The sequence below is a fragment of the Trifolium pratense genome, linkage group LG6 (genome assembly GCF_020283565.1).
Source record: "Trifolium pratense cultivar HEN17-A07 linkage group LG6, ARS_RC_1.1, whole genome shotgun sequence".
Taxonomy (NCBI): Eukaryota; Viridiplantae; Streptophyta; class Magnoliopsida; order Fabales; family Fabaceae; genus Trifolium; species Trifolium pratense.
The window spans coordinates 44520371-44537178 of record NC_060064.1 but is presented as its reverse complement, the minus strand read 5'-3'; the positions used below and the strand labels follow the sequence as shown (position 1 = coordinate 44537178).

The following is a 16808-nucleotide window of genomic DNA, read 5'->3' as shown; positions in this document are numbered from 1 at the left end:
TTGAATCAAATGAGATATAATGTATCAAATGAGATATAATGTAACTGCTAAAATGCTAACTTATAAACACACATTCAGTCATTTCACAATCGATGTGAGACTTCTTACCACACTTCCTCGTGCCCAGCACTACTGGGCTTGGAGTCTGGATATAAATGGTGGATGGTCCGATCGGAAACCCGGTAGCAGGCGGCTCAGAAGATGGAGGAGAGGCTCTGGTACCATCTTACAAAATCGGCTACATAGGGTTGAGTTAGACCAACTCTCAATTCTAATATGGTATCTTAACACTATCTAAAGCAAAAGTGTTATCTCCATTCACTTTACTCTCTGATTCGAGTTCTCATTGTTCACCACAATCTTCTTCCTCCTCCATAAGTAATTCCTCATCGATGCCACCTCCTTCCTTTGACGGTCTAGTCATCGATTCTAACGTCTCCGTTCTGCAATTTTGCCTCGATTCATATTTCTCTCGGTCACCGCCATCTCCGCCAAAGGTTTAAAGTCTTGGCATATTTCTTCGCCATCTCCGCCATAGGTTTAAGGTACTTTCTTTGTTCGAATCTCTTGGTTTCTTTCTTTCACTTTTTCTTTTCACGTTGAAAGAAAGATCTTCAAAGAGAGATATATATTAAGCAAATGGTTTAGTAGTTAGAATTTCACTTTTTAAAGTAAAATGGTGGGAGTATCTAGGTTTAAATCTCAATTAACTGAGTTATGCTCACCGAACGAAATAAGCAGATTTTTAGTAGTTGATAGTTGATGGAGTATTATATACTCCTTAGTCTCCCAAGTTTCCAAATTCCACCACTAAGACCTGCCGCGACGTCAATAATGCATTGAAAATTCAAACATGACATTTCATTCACACGAAGTGCTATGGTCCTAAATAGCAATACTTTTCTTTTCCTTTTAAATTATCGATATCGGGCCTCAACTCAAAATTTTGAGGTTCTATAATATTGCTTATATATTATTTACACCTATAAAATATCATATGTATATTAATAGATTAATTTTTAGGCCTTGAAATAATAGTTATATATTGTTAATATTCATCAAATACCATATGAGTATCAACAGATTAGTCATCTATACTCGTAAATATAGTTCTAATCATTTTAATCTTTACATAAAATTTAACCTTAGATTAGGAGCAGGGACGGATTTACAGAGGGGCAAGCAGGGGTTTGGACCCCTCCCTCCCTCTTGTTATCATATACTCCATAATGATAATGATATATAGTACTATTAATAATATACAACCATGATTTCAAGCTTGCAATTGTTCTATTTAGTGATAGAATTAAATTAAATGCGTCCAACTTTGTGTGTATAATAATCAATAATATATTTTAGTTTAATTGATTTTTGGTTGTTAACTATTTTGAGATTCTAGTAATTTGAAGTTCAGTCAAAAAGTAAGTAAAAATTAACTAAAAATTGTCTTATACACATGAATTAAGTTTAGGTTCTCTCAAACAATCTAACTAAGAACTTTTCTTTTAATTTGTATACTTATAAAAATTAAAAGTACGCGTCAAATGAATTAAGCATAAAAAAAAGTTCCAACCTTGTAATGTAATTTTTTTTAACATGTGTGCTCAAAGGTTAAAAGACAAAAAAATTAAACACCGAGGAAGTATTACATTTTTCGGCCTCACGTTTTATAAATTCCTGGATCCGTCCCTGATTAGGAGGTTGCTTTTTGACGTTATATACAAAGATAATTATTTTGTATTTCTTGTCTCATTTGATTCAATGCAATTGGTTTAATATTGATAATTTATATGTTTACAAGAATAAAAATGATTTTTTTATTTTTATATTATATGCAATTTAAATAAAAAAAAATTAAAAATAATTTTTTTTATTAAGGGGCCATTTTTATATTTTGCACAGAGCCTCCTAAAACTCGGAAACGCCCCTATATATATATATATATATATATATATATATATATATATATATATATATATATATATATATATATATATATATATATATATATATATATATATATATATATCCAAAATAATTACACATGAGTGAAAGACAAATGGACAACAAGCTACGCCGCTAATCCATTGTAAAATGGCAAAACCAATTCTTTTAAAAATTACACCCATCGATGAATTACTTTTGGTATATCAAACTCTAATTTATTTGTATTACTTTGGTATGTCACAGTAATTCCATTTCAACTCTTACACCTGTTTGGTTCTATTGAAAAAAAGTGAAAGGAAAAAAAATTACGCAAACCAATGCATAAATTTTGACTAACTTTAGTCAAAATTTATGCATTGGTTTGCGTAATTTTTTTTCCTCCCACTTTTTTTACATAAAACCAAACGGACCCTAGATTAGGTGATCCCGTGACAACACGTCTAATCCCAAACTAATAGATAATATAGCTAGCTGGAACTGGGAATGGTAGTACAAGTACCCGAGGCTAGGGGCTATAGGGTTAATAATTACATCATTAATTTCTGCATATTTACGGTTGTTCAACCAAGGTAAGCTTAACGTGAGAACATGGTAAGGTTAATATGTGACAACATGGATTCTCTTATCATAATTTAGTAACAATGTCTTCATTTGCAATAGAGTAAAGCGAGAGCACAATTTACCACTTATAATTAATCCGCCAGACAATAAAAGGAATAGTAAGTAATATAATACCAAATTACCAATCAGGAATAGAGGAGGGATTCAAAAGCACTTAACCTACATTTCTCACCTGAATCAAAATTAGTCGCTTTGGCACAATCCTGTGGAGACGAACTCATTCAATTGAGAATTGATTACTCGACGACAGACTGGTTCACTTGTCAGTCCGTAGTCAAACATAAAGAAGAATGTGTGGAAGAAGATGGAGATATAGAAAAATAATTTAGTTGTTGATAGTGCACCATTAGATCCCATGGACATGCAAAATCCAATGGTCTCATTTTTTACAATAAGATCAAATTAACATCAAATGGTTAAAATTAAAAGATTTATCGAGGTATATGGTGGACCGGATACAATGTTAGTCCACCTTATAAATTTGGTTAAAAGTTAACATAAATGACCTTTTTAACTAACAGAAATATCATTAAGGGACTCGGACGACACGTTTATTCATTAAAAAATCTAAGTGAAATCAAAAATTTTAATAAGGGATCAATATACTAATTAAACCTACAAATTATAAATATAACTTATTTAAACTTTTTTTAAAATTAAACTCTCACAATATGCGATGTCATATTCTAGTACTACCTTCGTCCCTAATTATAAGATCCTGTTTGACAAAAATGTATTATTCATTTACCTTGTTTTGACCGTATTTTTTTAATAATATATAAATGTAAATATTAGCATGTAAGATCTTGTTCAATTTGTTTTGATGAGTATTTTAAAATATTAAATTTTTATAATTTCTACTAATAGACAATTAAAGATATTTGTGATCAAAATTGTGCATTGATGTACATGTAATGGTCAAACATGATCTTATAATTAGGGACGGAGATAGTATATAATAAAAACCTAAAACTTAATTGCAAAAAATACAACATTAAATACACTTTCATCTAGATTTATTGGTCATGAATAAAACGGTTTACAAAGATAAACTTGGATTCATCAATCCTCGTTTATTATGTCAAATAAAGAAACCAATGCATAAAATTGGAACAACATTTAATGTTGTTGAAAAAGACACAGTTTTCATACAATTTTAGATAGTGACAACTTTATGATTAATGGTTGTGAATTGTGATTGTGATTTAAAACTATGTGAAAACTGTATCCTTTTCCACAACGGCAAAATCTTAGTCCAATGAAATTGAAGCATCTCAACATCTTTACTCAACATCTTTGTCATGACATTGAAGCATCTCAACCACTTGACTCATTGTAGGTCTAATATCTCTATCTTCCTCAACACAATCCAAAGCAACTCTTGCCAAAACTTCCATCTTATTTAAATCACAATTATTCACCATTGAAGGATCAATAATTTCTTCCACCCAACATGTACTTCTCTTTTTCTCTCTTACCCAAGTTATCAACCTTCCATTATAGGCCACTTCTGCATTATCTCCTTCTATATTCATCATTGTTGAACTCTTTCCAGTTATCATCTCCAACAAAACAACCCCATAACTATAAACATCCACTTTAGATGTTATTGGTAAATTGAAAATCCACTCGGGCGCCATGTATCCTCTTGTTCCTCTAATCATTGAAAATTCTGAATTATTATTCATATTGTTTCTATTTTTCAGCTTAGACAGTCCAAAATCTGCTAACTTGGGTTGAAAGTTAGAATCAAGAAGTATATTTTGTGGCTTTATATCACAATGCAAAATCCATTCCAAACATTCTTCATGTAGATAAGCTAGAACTCTAGATGTTCCTAAAGCAATATCATACCTCTTACTCCAATCAAGGATATTAGTTTTAGATGAAAGGTTTTCAGCTAAAGAACCATTTTTCATGTACTCATATACCAAGAGTCTGTGCTTACCTTCAACACAATAACCCCACATTTCAATCAAGTTCATATGATTAAGCCTTCCAATGATGCTAACTTCAGCAAGAAACTCTCCTTCTCCTTGTTTAGCTTCATTCAATCTCTTTATTGCTGCATGTCTTTGATCCGGCAATGTACCACTATATACAACTCCTCCTCCACCTCTTCCAATCTCATTACTGAAATTCTTTGTTGCTACCTTCAATTCAGAGTAACTATATCTTCTAAATCCCAACAATGCATGATAAGTGTTTTGTGGATTTGCATTAGACTTTTTGTTGGTCTTATTTAAAAAAACAAAAACCACAAAAAAGCAAACAACTTCTAAACCACCAACTGTAATTGAAAGCCACAGAAAAAACTTCACCATACTACTTGTTGGTTTTGTGGCATAGTCTCTATGAAGTTGCACTAAACAAACATCATTGTTTACACTCACAGACTCTTCTTTATGGAAGTTATTACCTTTTGGAATTCTTATGTAAGTTATTCCTTGAAAACTTGGTGAATACCTCCCATTCAACAATTGTAGCTTTGTATAGCATTGGAAGATGTTACTGCCCTCTGGATATGTGTATTGAAATGCTGTACAGTTACAATGTTGTAAACATAAATTCTCACAACTTTTGTAGGTACTATTTTGAACAAAATTACTATCATATCCATAAAGCTCAAACCCTTTTAATTTTAAAAAGGTAGATTCACTTCTATTGCAAGTAAAATCAAACACAGGTTCACAACCATAAGACCAATCACTATGGTTCTTCATTTTGTATCCGGGCAAACAAGAGCATTTCATACCCTTTTTAGGATCATAGCTGCAAGTGCTATTTGCACCACAAATTCCATGAATGATGCAAGTATCAGATATGACTTGCCATGAAACGTGCCAATTATCTGACACGTTTTTTCGACTGTAAACTCGAATATTACCATCAAAATCCATGGTCAGTCTTCTTTGCATATGAATTCCATAATCATATGTGGAAAAAATGTAATTATCAGATGAAATGAACTTTCCAAGAGAATCCAACAATGCAATTCTACTACTATTGTAATTGGACCTTCCAGCTTGCCATGCTGATAACCAAGATGGAGGCCAATATGTACTGGAAACATCAGGACCATCATAATCGAGACGAAGAACATTGTTATCATCAAAGAACAACTTATAAAAGCCAGAAGAATGATTACTCAGGCTTCTTGAAGAAACAAGATTTGTGTGTCTGGTGAGAGGTTGATTAGGAAGGAGAGTATTTGTTGGAAAATCAAAGCTTTGCCATAAGATGGTAGTTCCTTGAAGCTCACGTAACACAAGATTACCATCTTCTTTAAGATACAACTCTAAGTGTGCATTTGATGCTGTATTTGAAGACCAAGTGTTGTGTTGACCCGCATCGAGCAAAAGCATGTTACCTGTGTTTAAGATGAAAAGCTTTGAATGCTTACCTGTTGGAAATTAGAAGAAGAAAAAATGAGATAATTAAAGGAGATAAGATAGCTAGAATGATAGTATTTATTTATTATTATCGATCTACCGCAACTGCGATCAAGAAGGGACTGAAACAACTTGATGCCACAACTAACCCCCGAACTAGATTAAACTGGTGGTGAAAGCCAACAAAAAAAATATTCAACCAAAAAAAAATATTACTCAACTATTTTCATCTCTCTTCATTTCAAAAGTACTTAATTTCCAAGAAAAAAGTGAAAGATTATCTTTCCCTTTCTCCCCTTTTCTCTATACTCCAAATTCCTCTCTCTCCCATATGAGAGGAGAGAATTTCAAATTCCTAGTTTTTAGGTGCCATGTTAAATTACTTAAATGTATGGATGGGGAACATTTTACGGTAAAATAATTTTCTTTAAAGGAATTCGAATTCTTTTATTTAAATTATCTTGTTTAGATGATTAATTTAGAGAATTTATAAAGTATTTTGTTTAAGTTAAATTTAAGAAATTCAAATGACACCTAAAAGCTAGAAATTTGAAATTCTTTCCTCCCATATGTTTCAAAATTTTCAAATTGACCCTCTAAACTTTCAAAAATTGCAAGTTAACCCTTACATTTTAAAAAATAGTATATTGCCCCCTAAATTTTTTCAAATGAATCCTTTAAATTTTTGAAAATTGCAAATAAGTCTCTATTTTTCAAATTTAAAATTTGACCATAACTTTTCAAATTTATGAAAATGGCCCAAGATACAACAAAATTTTCTATTCATATATTCAAACACATTTAGAAATGAAGGTAACTTTAGAATTGCTTAGAATTTTTAATTACTCCATCCAAATACACTTGAACCGAACAAGAAACTGGAGTATGATACAACTAAGCCCAATAACGCCTATTTGGGCTGATCGCCTGAGCGCATACTAAGAAGCGCATTTAAACATAACCAAATACTGATGGTGGACACCAAGACCACGTCTGGCCACCAGATATAGCCCACGAGGGAAAAATGCTCTGGAGTGGAGAGACAGTTATTCCCCTCATTTGCATACCCCTATTTACCTATAATCTTAGCAGGAACAACACTATAAACCTTTTAAAATTGCCACCATCTTAAAAATTCTCCAAATTAATAATCCAAGCAAGAAAATTAACATAGAAGGATTGGAATTTCCTCTAAAAAATCAATTATCTCAAAACAATCTTCCATTGAGTTTGGACCGAGTAATTAGATATTTTAGAGAATTCAGAATCGTAAACAATTGAAATGATTCTATTTGAATTTTTTAAAAAAAACACACAACAAAATTATGTTAGGCAATAATTTTAACGTTACCATTCACAAGTTGTTCCCGGTTTGCCATCCATACAATATTGGCTGGGTTGTGACTGTGATTCTGAAGCTCCGTGAACCATATGGCGAATGAAAATGCATTTTCTCCAATTTGATAGAACCCAGCAGAGAATATTCCATTTGAAGAGACAATTACATCTTTTTCATGTTTCTCTACTGATAGAGATGAACCCTTTTTCAATGATGTTAAATAACATGAACAATATTGGAAAGGAAATAGAAAGATGACTAGAAGGAAAATATGAGAAACTGTGAAAGCCATAGTTAGTTAATAATGTTGTTGTATTGCAATGTAGGCTATAGTATTTATATATAGTACATGTGTGTATATTTAAAGAAACATAATAAAAAAAATATATACTCTGAATACACATCTTATTTAAATATATATCAGTACACTGCTGAGGTGGATAATTTTGATAGGTTTACAAATTGTGTTTAATATAGAAATTGGTAAATCTATAGGAATTGTTCACTTCAGCGGATGTCTAGTACATGTCCAAATAAAATATGTAACGAAGAATTCACGAAATTAATAAACATTATTTATGAATTTATCAAAATTGTCCACTTTGATAGATGTATTGATACATATTAAAATAAAATGTGTATTGATTTAAAAAAAAAAAAATGAGTATAGAAGAATTTAAATGTAAAATATTGCTAGTTAGGACTTAAGGACCATTGCACTTCGGGTGAATGAAATATCGCAAGTCTTTGAATTTTGAATACATTATTGACGTGGCAGGACTTGGTGGTGAAATTTGGAAACTTGGGAGTTGGGAGAGACTAAGGAGTATGGGGGTCATTCTTAAGAGTTTCTTTGGTATATAATATATTCCTCTTTCTTTTTTTTTTTTTTACGGTTGAACCATCCGTTCAGAATAAAATGTTCTTTAGGTGGATCTGACGGTGTCTGATTGTATTGTGATGGCGATTTGAGCTTCACGTACTAAGGAGGAAAGGTACTTGCAAAAATGTTAACACCCTAATGCTGAAGTCAGTGACAGCTCAAGAAAAGAGTGTATGAATTGATGAAATATGTGTATCTTGTGAGTGGATGTCAATGCGTATTTGTAAGGGGAAATACGTGCATAATCATTTAGGTGGGGTCCTCCATGTGCCTGAGATGAATCACAAATCCTAGTGGGTGTCCTTTTATCCGCTGTGAATAGCGTAGTATAATATATAATAGATCTGCAATTGAGATTGTTATTCATGCTCCAAAGGACGTCATGTTGGGGGAGTCATGTTTGGTCATATTAGGAGAAACATTATGGATTTAGTATAGAATTGATCACTTATCTTATTGGGCATTTGGCTAGTCCGAAAGACTCTTGACCAACTCGCTGAGTCGTTCCCAAAACCACACTCTCTTGACATTTTTGCACTTTAGTGTCCAAATTCAAATTGGTTACACATCCTTCCACTTGAGTTTTAAAGTGAATGTTACGACATATTATTCTCTATTTATTACAATCGATATTGTAATTAGGCTAACAATAATTAGTCTTTACGTGTAAATAGGACTACCTATTTAGACTTTGAAAACATACTATAAATATGTACAAACATTTTTCTATATCTTCCGATATTTTTACAATATGGACGTGGAAAATAAACAAACTAACTTTATATTTCTGTTATATTACTAGAAGAAATTGAATAATTTTATATCTCAATCTCTTACCTAATACTCCCTCCGGTCCTTTTTATAAGGAACACTTAGGGCAAAAAATTTGGTCCTTTTTATAAGAAACTTTGACCAATTTTCAAATGTTTTAAATGTTCAATTTCACTTATGCCCTTATTTACTATGAGAGAGAATTTAAAAATAAGTAAGTTAGTTGAATAAAGAGTAATTAAATAAGGGTATATATGGAATAAATTAAAATTTATAAGAGTATTAAATGAAAATAACTATGTTAAATGTGTTTCATTGGTCTGTGTGATTTTTTCAAAATGTTCCTTATAATAAGGACCGGAGGGAGTATAATACTCCTTTAAGGAAGACCTTTATAGTCTCCCAAGTTTCTATTCCAAATTAAATCTCACGTCAATCAACAAGTTTGAAAACTTCAAACATGGCGTGGCGGCGTCTTATATTCTTATACGAAGCAACCTATGTGAGTGTGCATCTAGGAATTATTGTATCTATATGTTTGTTTTATGTTAATTGTGATTGTGATATTTGGAATATTTGTATCTATATGTTTGTTTTATGTTAATTATTATTAAATATATACACAATTGGACATCACCACTTAAACAAAATAAATTATAAACTATATAGACTTATATTGCAATTATTACAACAACATTATTAACTAACCATGGTTTTCACAATTTCACATATTAACCACAAGTCACTACTAGAAAAAAGACTTTTGGATAAGAGATTTCACTACTGATATGTGAATACCAGTCGTGAAACATAATTGACCAAAGGATTTAACTACGGATATTTGAATACCGGTAGTGAAAATTTCATAGGCAAAGGATTTCACTACTGATTTTCTTAAAGCAGTAGTGAAAAGTAGACACGGTGGCAGTGTTGTAATTACGTTGAAATTTGTTTTAATTGGATTTCACTACTGTTTTTGTTTACACGGAAGTTAAATCCCATAACTTGTAACAAAAAAAATAACCCTTAACATATACGCGCAGCAAAACACATAAAAACAGAAAAACCTAAATCGCATTCTTCTTCTTGTTGAAACCGGCCTAACTCTTCCTTGTTGAAACCCCAAATCATCATCTTCTTCTTCTTCTTCATGATTTGTTCTTCATTCTTTGTTGTTTTTGAAACTCTTCCTCAATCTTTCATTTATTTTCATCCCCAATTTCGTCTCTCAACTTCGTCACATCGAATACTCACGATTCCTCAATTTCTTTGCTCCACCCCAAATTTCGTAGCTCTTCTCTGTGATTAGATATGTAATCATCCATAACTAAAGATTGTTCCTTGTTCGAAACTCTCAAAATCGTTCACCACTGAAGATTGGTTCACAATCGTGAAACCCTAGGGGCAGCCTCTGAGCCATCGGTGCCACTTCATTTTATTCTTCGAGTTTAGGTTTGTCTCGTCTCTCATTGATCAGTGCATTTTAGTGCACTTTTTAATCACTCTGTGCTATGGCAATTTTACGACTTCTCCCGCTATTTTAGTGTTTTTATCATGTTTTGTGTTTAGAGTCTAGTTTTGCTATTATTTAAGTTTTGCTATTTATTTTCATAATAAACAGTAATTTGACACCTTCTCATTGCACATACTATAACTTGAGCTAGGAATATCGGATTAAGGCGCGGTCAGTTGCATTGGAAAGATAAGACAAAGAGCTACAACTTTCGTGTTGAAGTCCAAAGCCAATTCAGAGCGCAAAGGAGTCATATTTACTCGTCAATGTCCCAGACTTGTCAAAATTTAATTATTTTCAGGATAACTTTTATTTTTCGGCCCAATTGTTTCGTGGCCCATTTTCCTCGATGTATAAAAACGAAATTGGGACAGATTCAGGGATTATTCTGAATTCACAAAATACAAACCCTAGCAGCCACTACCTTCATGGAGAACTAAACTTATTTTCGATCCATTGGTGTAAGGAATTTTGTTCTTTGATTCTTGAGGTTCAGATTTATTATCAATTCATATGTTTATGCTTATCATATATCAATTTTCGTGTATCCTTCTTTATGTATGAGTTTGATACAATTGATGCTTAATTATTCTGTTTCATATTCATACTATCGAGACCATTCGAATTCATTCATCGCTTGTACAAATTAATTTTAATAGAAAATTGATATATGCTTTTTCGCTTGTAAAAAGGGGCTGAATGAATTATTGTTATGATTTTATCTATGTTATCGGTGACGCTTGATCATCCCCATAGTTAATTGAACACGTTGGTGCTTAATCAACGATTCTTTATAGTATTGATTTTCGCTTGTTAAATTAGTTCTATAATCAGCCCAGCATAAACTAACGAACAATCTTATGAGAACCTAGGATAGATGATAAACAAGATTTCCTAAAACCAATGGATTGATTACTTTTACATTGATTAAATTCGTCATTTTTGTTACTGTTTTCAAAACCGAAAACCCCCAATTTTACAACCTTAAAATTGATTCTAACATTGTTAAACTGATTGTGAGTCTTTGCGAAATGACCAAGGTACTACCTGCCAAGCTTGTCGTTTACGATCGTGATTTTTTATTCAATTTTTGGTCAGATCTAATCAATTTTTGGACAATATCTTCCATCTTTATTGTGATTTTTTGTCAATTTTCTGAGTTTGCATCACATGTTTGATTCACTTTTGCTTTTTTGTTCCTTATTGATTATGTTTAATATATTATTTTTTTAAATATATTTTATTTTTTCTTTATATTTGTACCCTCGTAAAAATTGTGCTAGCTTCACCATTGATTGAGGTGCAGATGCCGAGTTTGCATAGTAGGATCTCTGATAGTAACTTTTTTTGATGGGGAATAAAACTGGAGAGTCTGGACACATTGCTGCACAAACATTTCCTTTCCGTGAGTTAGCAACCGCTACTAGAAACTTTAGAGCAGAATGCCTTTTGGGTGAGGAAGGCTTTGGCAGAGTATACAAAGGGCATTTGGAAACTATTAATCAGGTGGATATATGTTTCATTATTTTTGTTGTTGTTGTTGTTGTTATTATTATCATCATCATCTTATGAGTTTTTCCAACACGAAAATGAGCTTTAAATTGGTGCATTTTGAGTCGACAAAAGACTCAATCTTTTCTAATGTTGAATGTAGACCGTTGCGATTAAGCTGCTTGACCGAAACGGGCTACAAGGGAATAGAGAATTCCTTGTTGAAGTGTTGATGCTGAGTCTTCTTCACCACCCTAACCTTGTCAACCTGATTGGCTATTGTGCTGATGGAGATCAAAGGCTTCTTGTTTATGAATATATGCCATTAGGATCCTTGGAAGACCACTTACATGGTTATGGGAACCTATGGATATTGTGCTCCAGAGTATGCCATGACAGGTCAACTAACTCTGAAGTCAGATCGATGTTTATAGCTTTGGCGTAGTTCTTCTGGAAATAATTACAGGAAGGAAAGCGATTGATAATTCAAAATGTGCAGCAGAGCAGAATCTTGTTGCATGGGTAAGACACTTGTGCTTCTATTTCTTCGCAAATTCAAATAGTAGTCAGTGTGGATTAAATTACCGAAGTTAACTAGTTAACTACTTGTATGTGTTAGATTTGCTTGGAAATTTTTACTTGCATAGATAGTTTGAGCTGGAAAATGTGGTAATGAATTATTTTCATTAAAATAGTTTATAATTTTTGGTCTCCACTACAAGAAAACAAGTATTTACTGGCGGCCAAAAGCCCTCAGTAATGCACAAATTTCGTCTAAAATGCATGCATTACTGACGGTCTTGGACCCTCTGCAATTAGCTCGCCAGTAATGTTTATTGACGGCCCAGGACCGTCGATAACGTTACTGACGGCCTGGAGCCGTCAATAATGCCAAACATCAATTCAAAGTACTTCCTCATTTATGACGGCCGGCAGCCGTCGGTAATGCATTACCGTTTGGAACATTGTGACGGCCTGCAGCCGTCAGTAATGCTAAACGAATTAAAAAAAAAATTATAATTTAATTATTTAAAAATCAATATTAATATTGATTTTTAAATAATTAAATTATTAATTTTTTTAAAAAAATTCTAGTTTTAATAATTTAATTTTTTAAAAAAAATATACTGCATAATAAATAATTAAAAAATATTAAATATAATTTTATTTTTACAAAAAAATATTAAAATTTAATTAAAAGTATAATATAAATACTTAACATAAGCATAATTAAACATAACTTGGTAAAAAAAAACTATCACTAAGTATTATAAATTAAAATTACGTTACTTACTTGGGTGCCGAGTAGATTCTAACTTGGCGCGCTCCTAGCCCACGAACTCCGCTCCCAACCCACAACCTCCGACGACCACGATAATAAGACTTGCTAATAAAAATGATAAACAACAAATATTAGAACATATACATTTAAATAACAAAACAAAAATTTTAACTTTGAAAAAGTAAAACACAACACTTACCACTTTTTGGATGAAAATATGAAAGTTGAAAGTATGAAATTTAAGAGAGAAGTTAGAGAAAATTTAGAGAGAGAATGAAAATGTAAAAATGAAGTGAAAGTGAAATGAATTTGTTGAGGAGTTATATATAGGAGAAGTGAATTAATTATTAAGTGTTAAGTGTAAGTGACCGTTGCTTTCTTTTTCAAATTTCGAACATGCATTACTGGCGGCCAGCAGGCGCCACTAATGCACAACGGTCAACCATTACTGACGGTCTGTAGCCGTCATAAATTAACATGCATTACTGACGGCCTGCAGCCGTCATAAAAGCACAACGGTAACCTGAAATACTGACGGCCTGTAGCCGTCACTAATTCCTACACGCTTTCTTGCAATACTGACGGCCTGTAGCCGCCACTAATGACCAGTCAGAATTTTTTCGTTCTTCAAGAAAGGAAAAATGCATTACTGACGGACCATGGCCCTCAATAACGTAAAAATACATTACTGAGGGCTTTTAGCCCTCAATAAATTTGGTCAACAATATCATGTTTTCTTGTAGTGCTCCTTTTAATTATAAAAGTAACTAAGCATGTTACATAGTTAAAAATGTACAATTTTTTGAGAGATATTTTTTAAGGTAGTGGTCGAAGATATCCTATAATCTCTGACAGACATTTGTATATTGAATTATGGTGTTAAAATTTTATTAAGTTTGAGATGGATTGCTCGTTTAATTGCAGGCTAGACCATTGTTTAAGGATCGAAGAAAATTCACACAAATGGTTGATCCAATGCTCCAAGGTCAATATCCTTCAAGAGGGCTATACCAAGCCCTTGCTGTTGCAGCAATGTGTGTTCAGGAGCAGGCAAATATGCGTCCAGTTATAGCTGATGTTGTGACAGCTTTGAGTTACCTTGCGATGGTTCTGTATTATTAGAGACGGATGCGTCAGAAGCTTTAGATGTAAATAATTTGTCTGGTTCTAGTGATTACGTTGATGTGCAGAAATGAAAATTTGCAGAAAAGGGCCTTAACACTCAAGACCTTGTTACAATAGTTGGTAAGTTATCACACATGCAATGTTCCAAAGTCATTTATCATGTTAATATATTCTATGGATTGTAATTACATGATTTTCTTATTAGTTTTGGATTGTAATGTATGAATTATGAGTTGTATCATTATTGTTAATATAAATGTATATATGATTTTGGAGTGATTTTGATTTTTGAATAGCAGCAAAAAATGATTTTTTTTTAAAAAAGAAATATATTTCACGTCTGTTACAACAAAGAACAGTTGTGAAATATAGACATTCCACGTCGGGGAAAACACTTAATAGACGTGGAATCACAATTTTTAATTAAAAAATTGAAAACCAAACATACCACTAGTGATTTTCAGCTTCAATAGACGTGAAAACTCAATATTTCACTACGGGGAAACGGAAAAATCGACATGGAATCCCCATTATTTTAATTAAAAAATTGGAAACCAAACATACTACTACTGATATTCATCTTCAACAGACGTGATAACTCCATATTTCACTACAGGGAATTGGAAAAACCTACGTGGAATCCCCAATATTTAAATAAAAGTTAATGCAAAAATCAGGATAACACGTCGGGTATTAAACGAACCGACGTGGAATCCCCAGACTTACAACGACGATGGTGTTTACGACGGGTCACCAACCGACGTGGAAAGTCAATTTCGCCAGTAGTTAAAACCCCTTTCTGTACTAGTGGGTGGACCTTTTATTTTGGGGACCATATTAGGGGTATGTTATTATTTTCCAATACAATAAAAAAATAAGTTTCACTTTTTGTTTTATGATCAATCAATCTTAGTCATTAATAAATATTAAAATCAAAGGTCATGATTTGGATTAGTTTTTATAACTTGCTCTTGGAGTCAATATAACCCACCTTATATATATATATATATCCAACTAGCCTATATGTTCGAATCATTAAATTCATGCGCAAACTAATAGGGTCCCCAAAAAAAAGATCATCGGTGATCCTTTAATTTTGACCTGCAAATACAGGTTGCACCTTTTTTTGGCTTTTCTTTTTTATTTTTTATTATTTCATTCAACTTTATATTGTTACATGTGTTCTTACGTTTATATATATATACTTGGAATTTTATTAATACACCATGGGTATTATAGTAATTTCTTATTTCATAGAATTTTTATTTTTTTATGATATTAGTTTAATTACTAAAATTTATATCACAATCACTACATTAGTGGAGAGGATGAAATGATGGGAGGTTGGTTGGTTCCATGAGTGAATAAAAAAGAGGCAGTAAGTGGATTACATTATGATTAAAGTAAGATGGAGATTTTAGCTAAAGTTGCTTTGGATTCTCTATCGTGGATTAAAGTAAGTGGCCTACCAATACCATGAGTGGAGTTGTTGAGGCGTTTCAATACCACATGGAGTGATGCTTTAAGGAATTGGATTATATGCAGGTCGACGGCAAGCAATCAGCAATTTTGAACCGTCGGATTAAGATCAAATGATTCAGTTTTTAAGATAGTTTTTTTTATTTTTGTTTCCTATAAGTTTCGACATGACATTTAAACCATCCGGCTAAGATCAAACGACCTGAAACCTTGATGACTTCAATACTGCACTAATTTTTTTGCACAAAATCCAGATCCAATGCTTAGTGATGATGTACAATGATTAAAGAGTAGAATGATTAAACAATCCTCCCTCATTCTTAATTATAAGCAAATGTTTACTTTTCATATTGGAGAATGTTAACTTGTGCCCTTAAGGGCACATGTTAAGAAGATAAATGTGGAAAAAATTTATTGAACTTGTGGTGTATTCAATTATCTAAACATTAAATTATTTGTATCATTAAATGCTATATTTCTATTTTTAGGTAGCTTAACATGTGCCCTTAGGGCACAAGTTAACATGACTCTTTCATATTTATTAAATAACCGATGAATTTGGTATATGAAATACTTCCTCTGTACAAAAATATAAGTCGTTTTAATTAACTATGATACACAAATTAAGAAATGTAATTAATATTGTATGAAAAAGAGATATTATGTGTTAGTTTATAAAATTGTCCTTCATTAACTATAAAAAAAATAAATCGAAGAATTGAACGAAGTGAGACTAATAAATAGGTAATAAAAATAACATTAAATACTTAATTGATATTGTAAAATGACTTATAATTTGATACAATTTTATTTTTCGAAACACTTACTCACTCCGTCCCATAATATAAGAAAAAAAATCACTTTTTTTGTTCCAAATTATAGGCAAAAACAACTCAATTTTATCATTTTCAAGATTTACTTTTATTTATTGTTATGAAATTTAATGCAAATTGCATTTAATTTTT

At 32.0% G+C, this 16808-nt stretch overlaps 1 protein-coding gene and 1 pseudogene across 1 annotated transcript; one reads left to right on the top strand and one right to left on the bottom strand.

The window, feature by feature from the left end:
• Window positions 1-3454: 3454 nt before the first annotated feature.
• Window positions 3455-7635, bottom strand: LOC123888080 (putative receptor protein kinase ZmPK1). The gene is made up of 2 exons (XM_045937043.1): window positions 7312-7635; window positions 3455-5971 (listed from the first exon to the last, which is right to left on the bottom strand). Exons 1-2 carry the CDS (start codon window positions 7589-7591, stop codon window positions 3852-3854), a joined length of 2400 nt encoding a protein of 799 aa, XP_045792999.1. The 5' UTR covers window positions 7592-7635; the 3' UTR covers window positions 3455-3851.
• Window positions 7636-11816: 4181 nt separating this feature from the next.
• Window positions 11817-14361, top strand: LOC123892345 (annotated as a pseudogene).
• Window positions 14362-16808: the final 2447 nt, after the last annotated feature.

Coding starts and splice junctions, on each gene's coding strand:
- LOC123888080 (XM_045937043.1), bottom strand. CDS start 7,591: ATGGCTTTCACAGTTTCTCATATTTTCCTTCTAGTCATCTTTCTATTT. Junction 5,972..7,311: donor CCGGGAACAACTTGTGAATG/GTAACGTTAAAA, acceptor AATTTCCAACAG/GTAAGCATTCAAAGCTTTTC.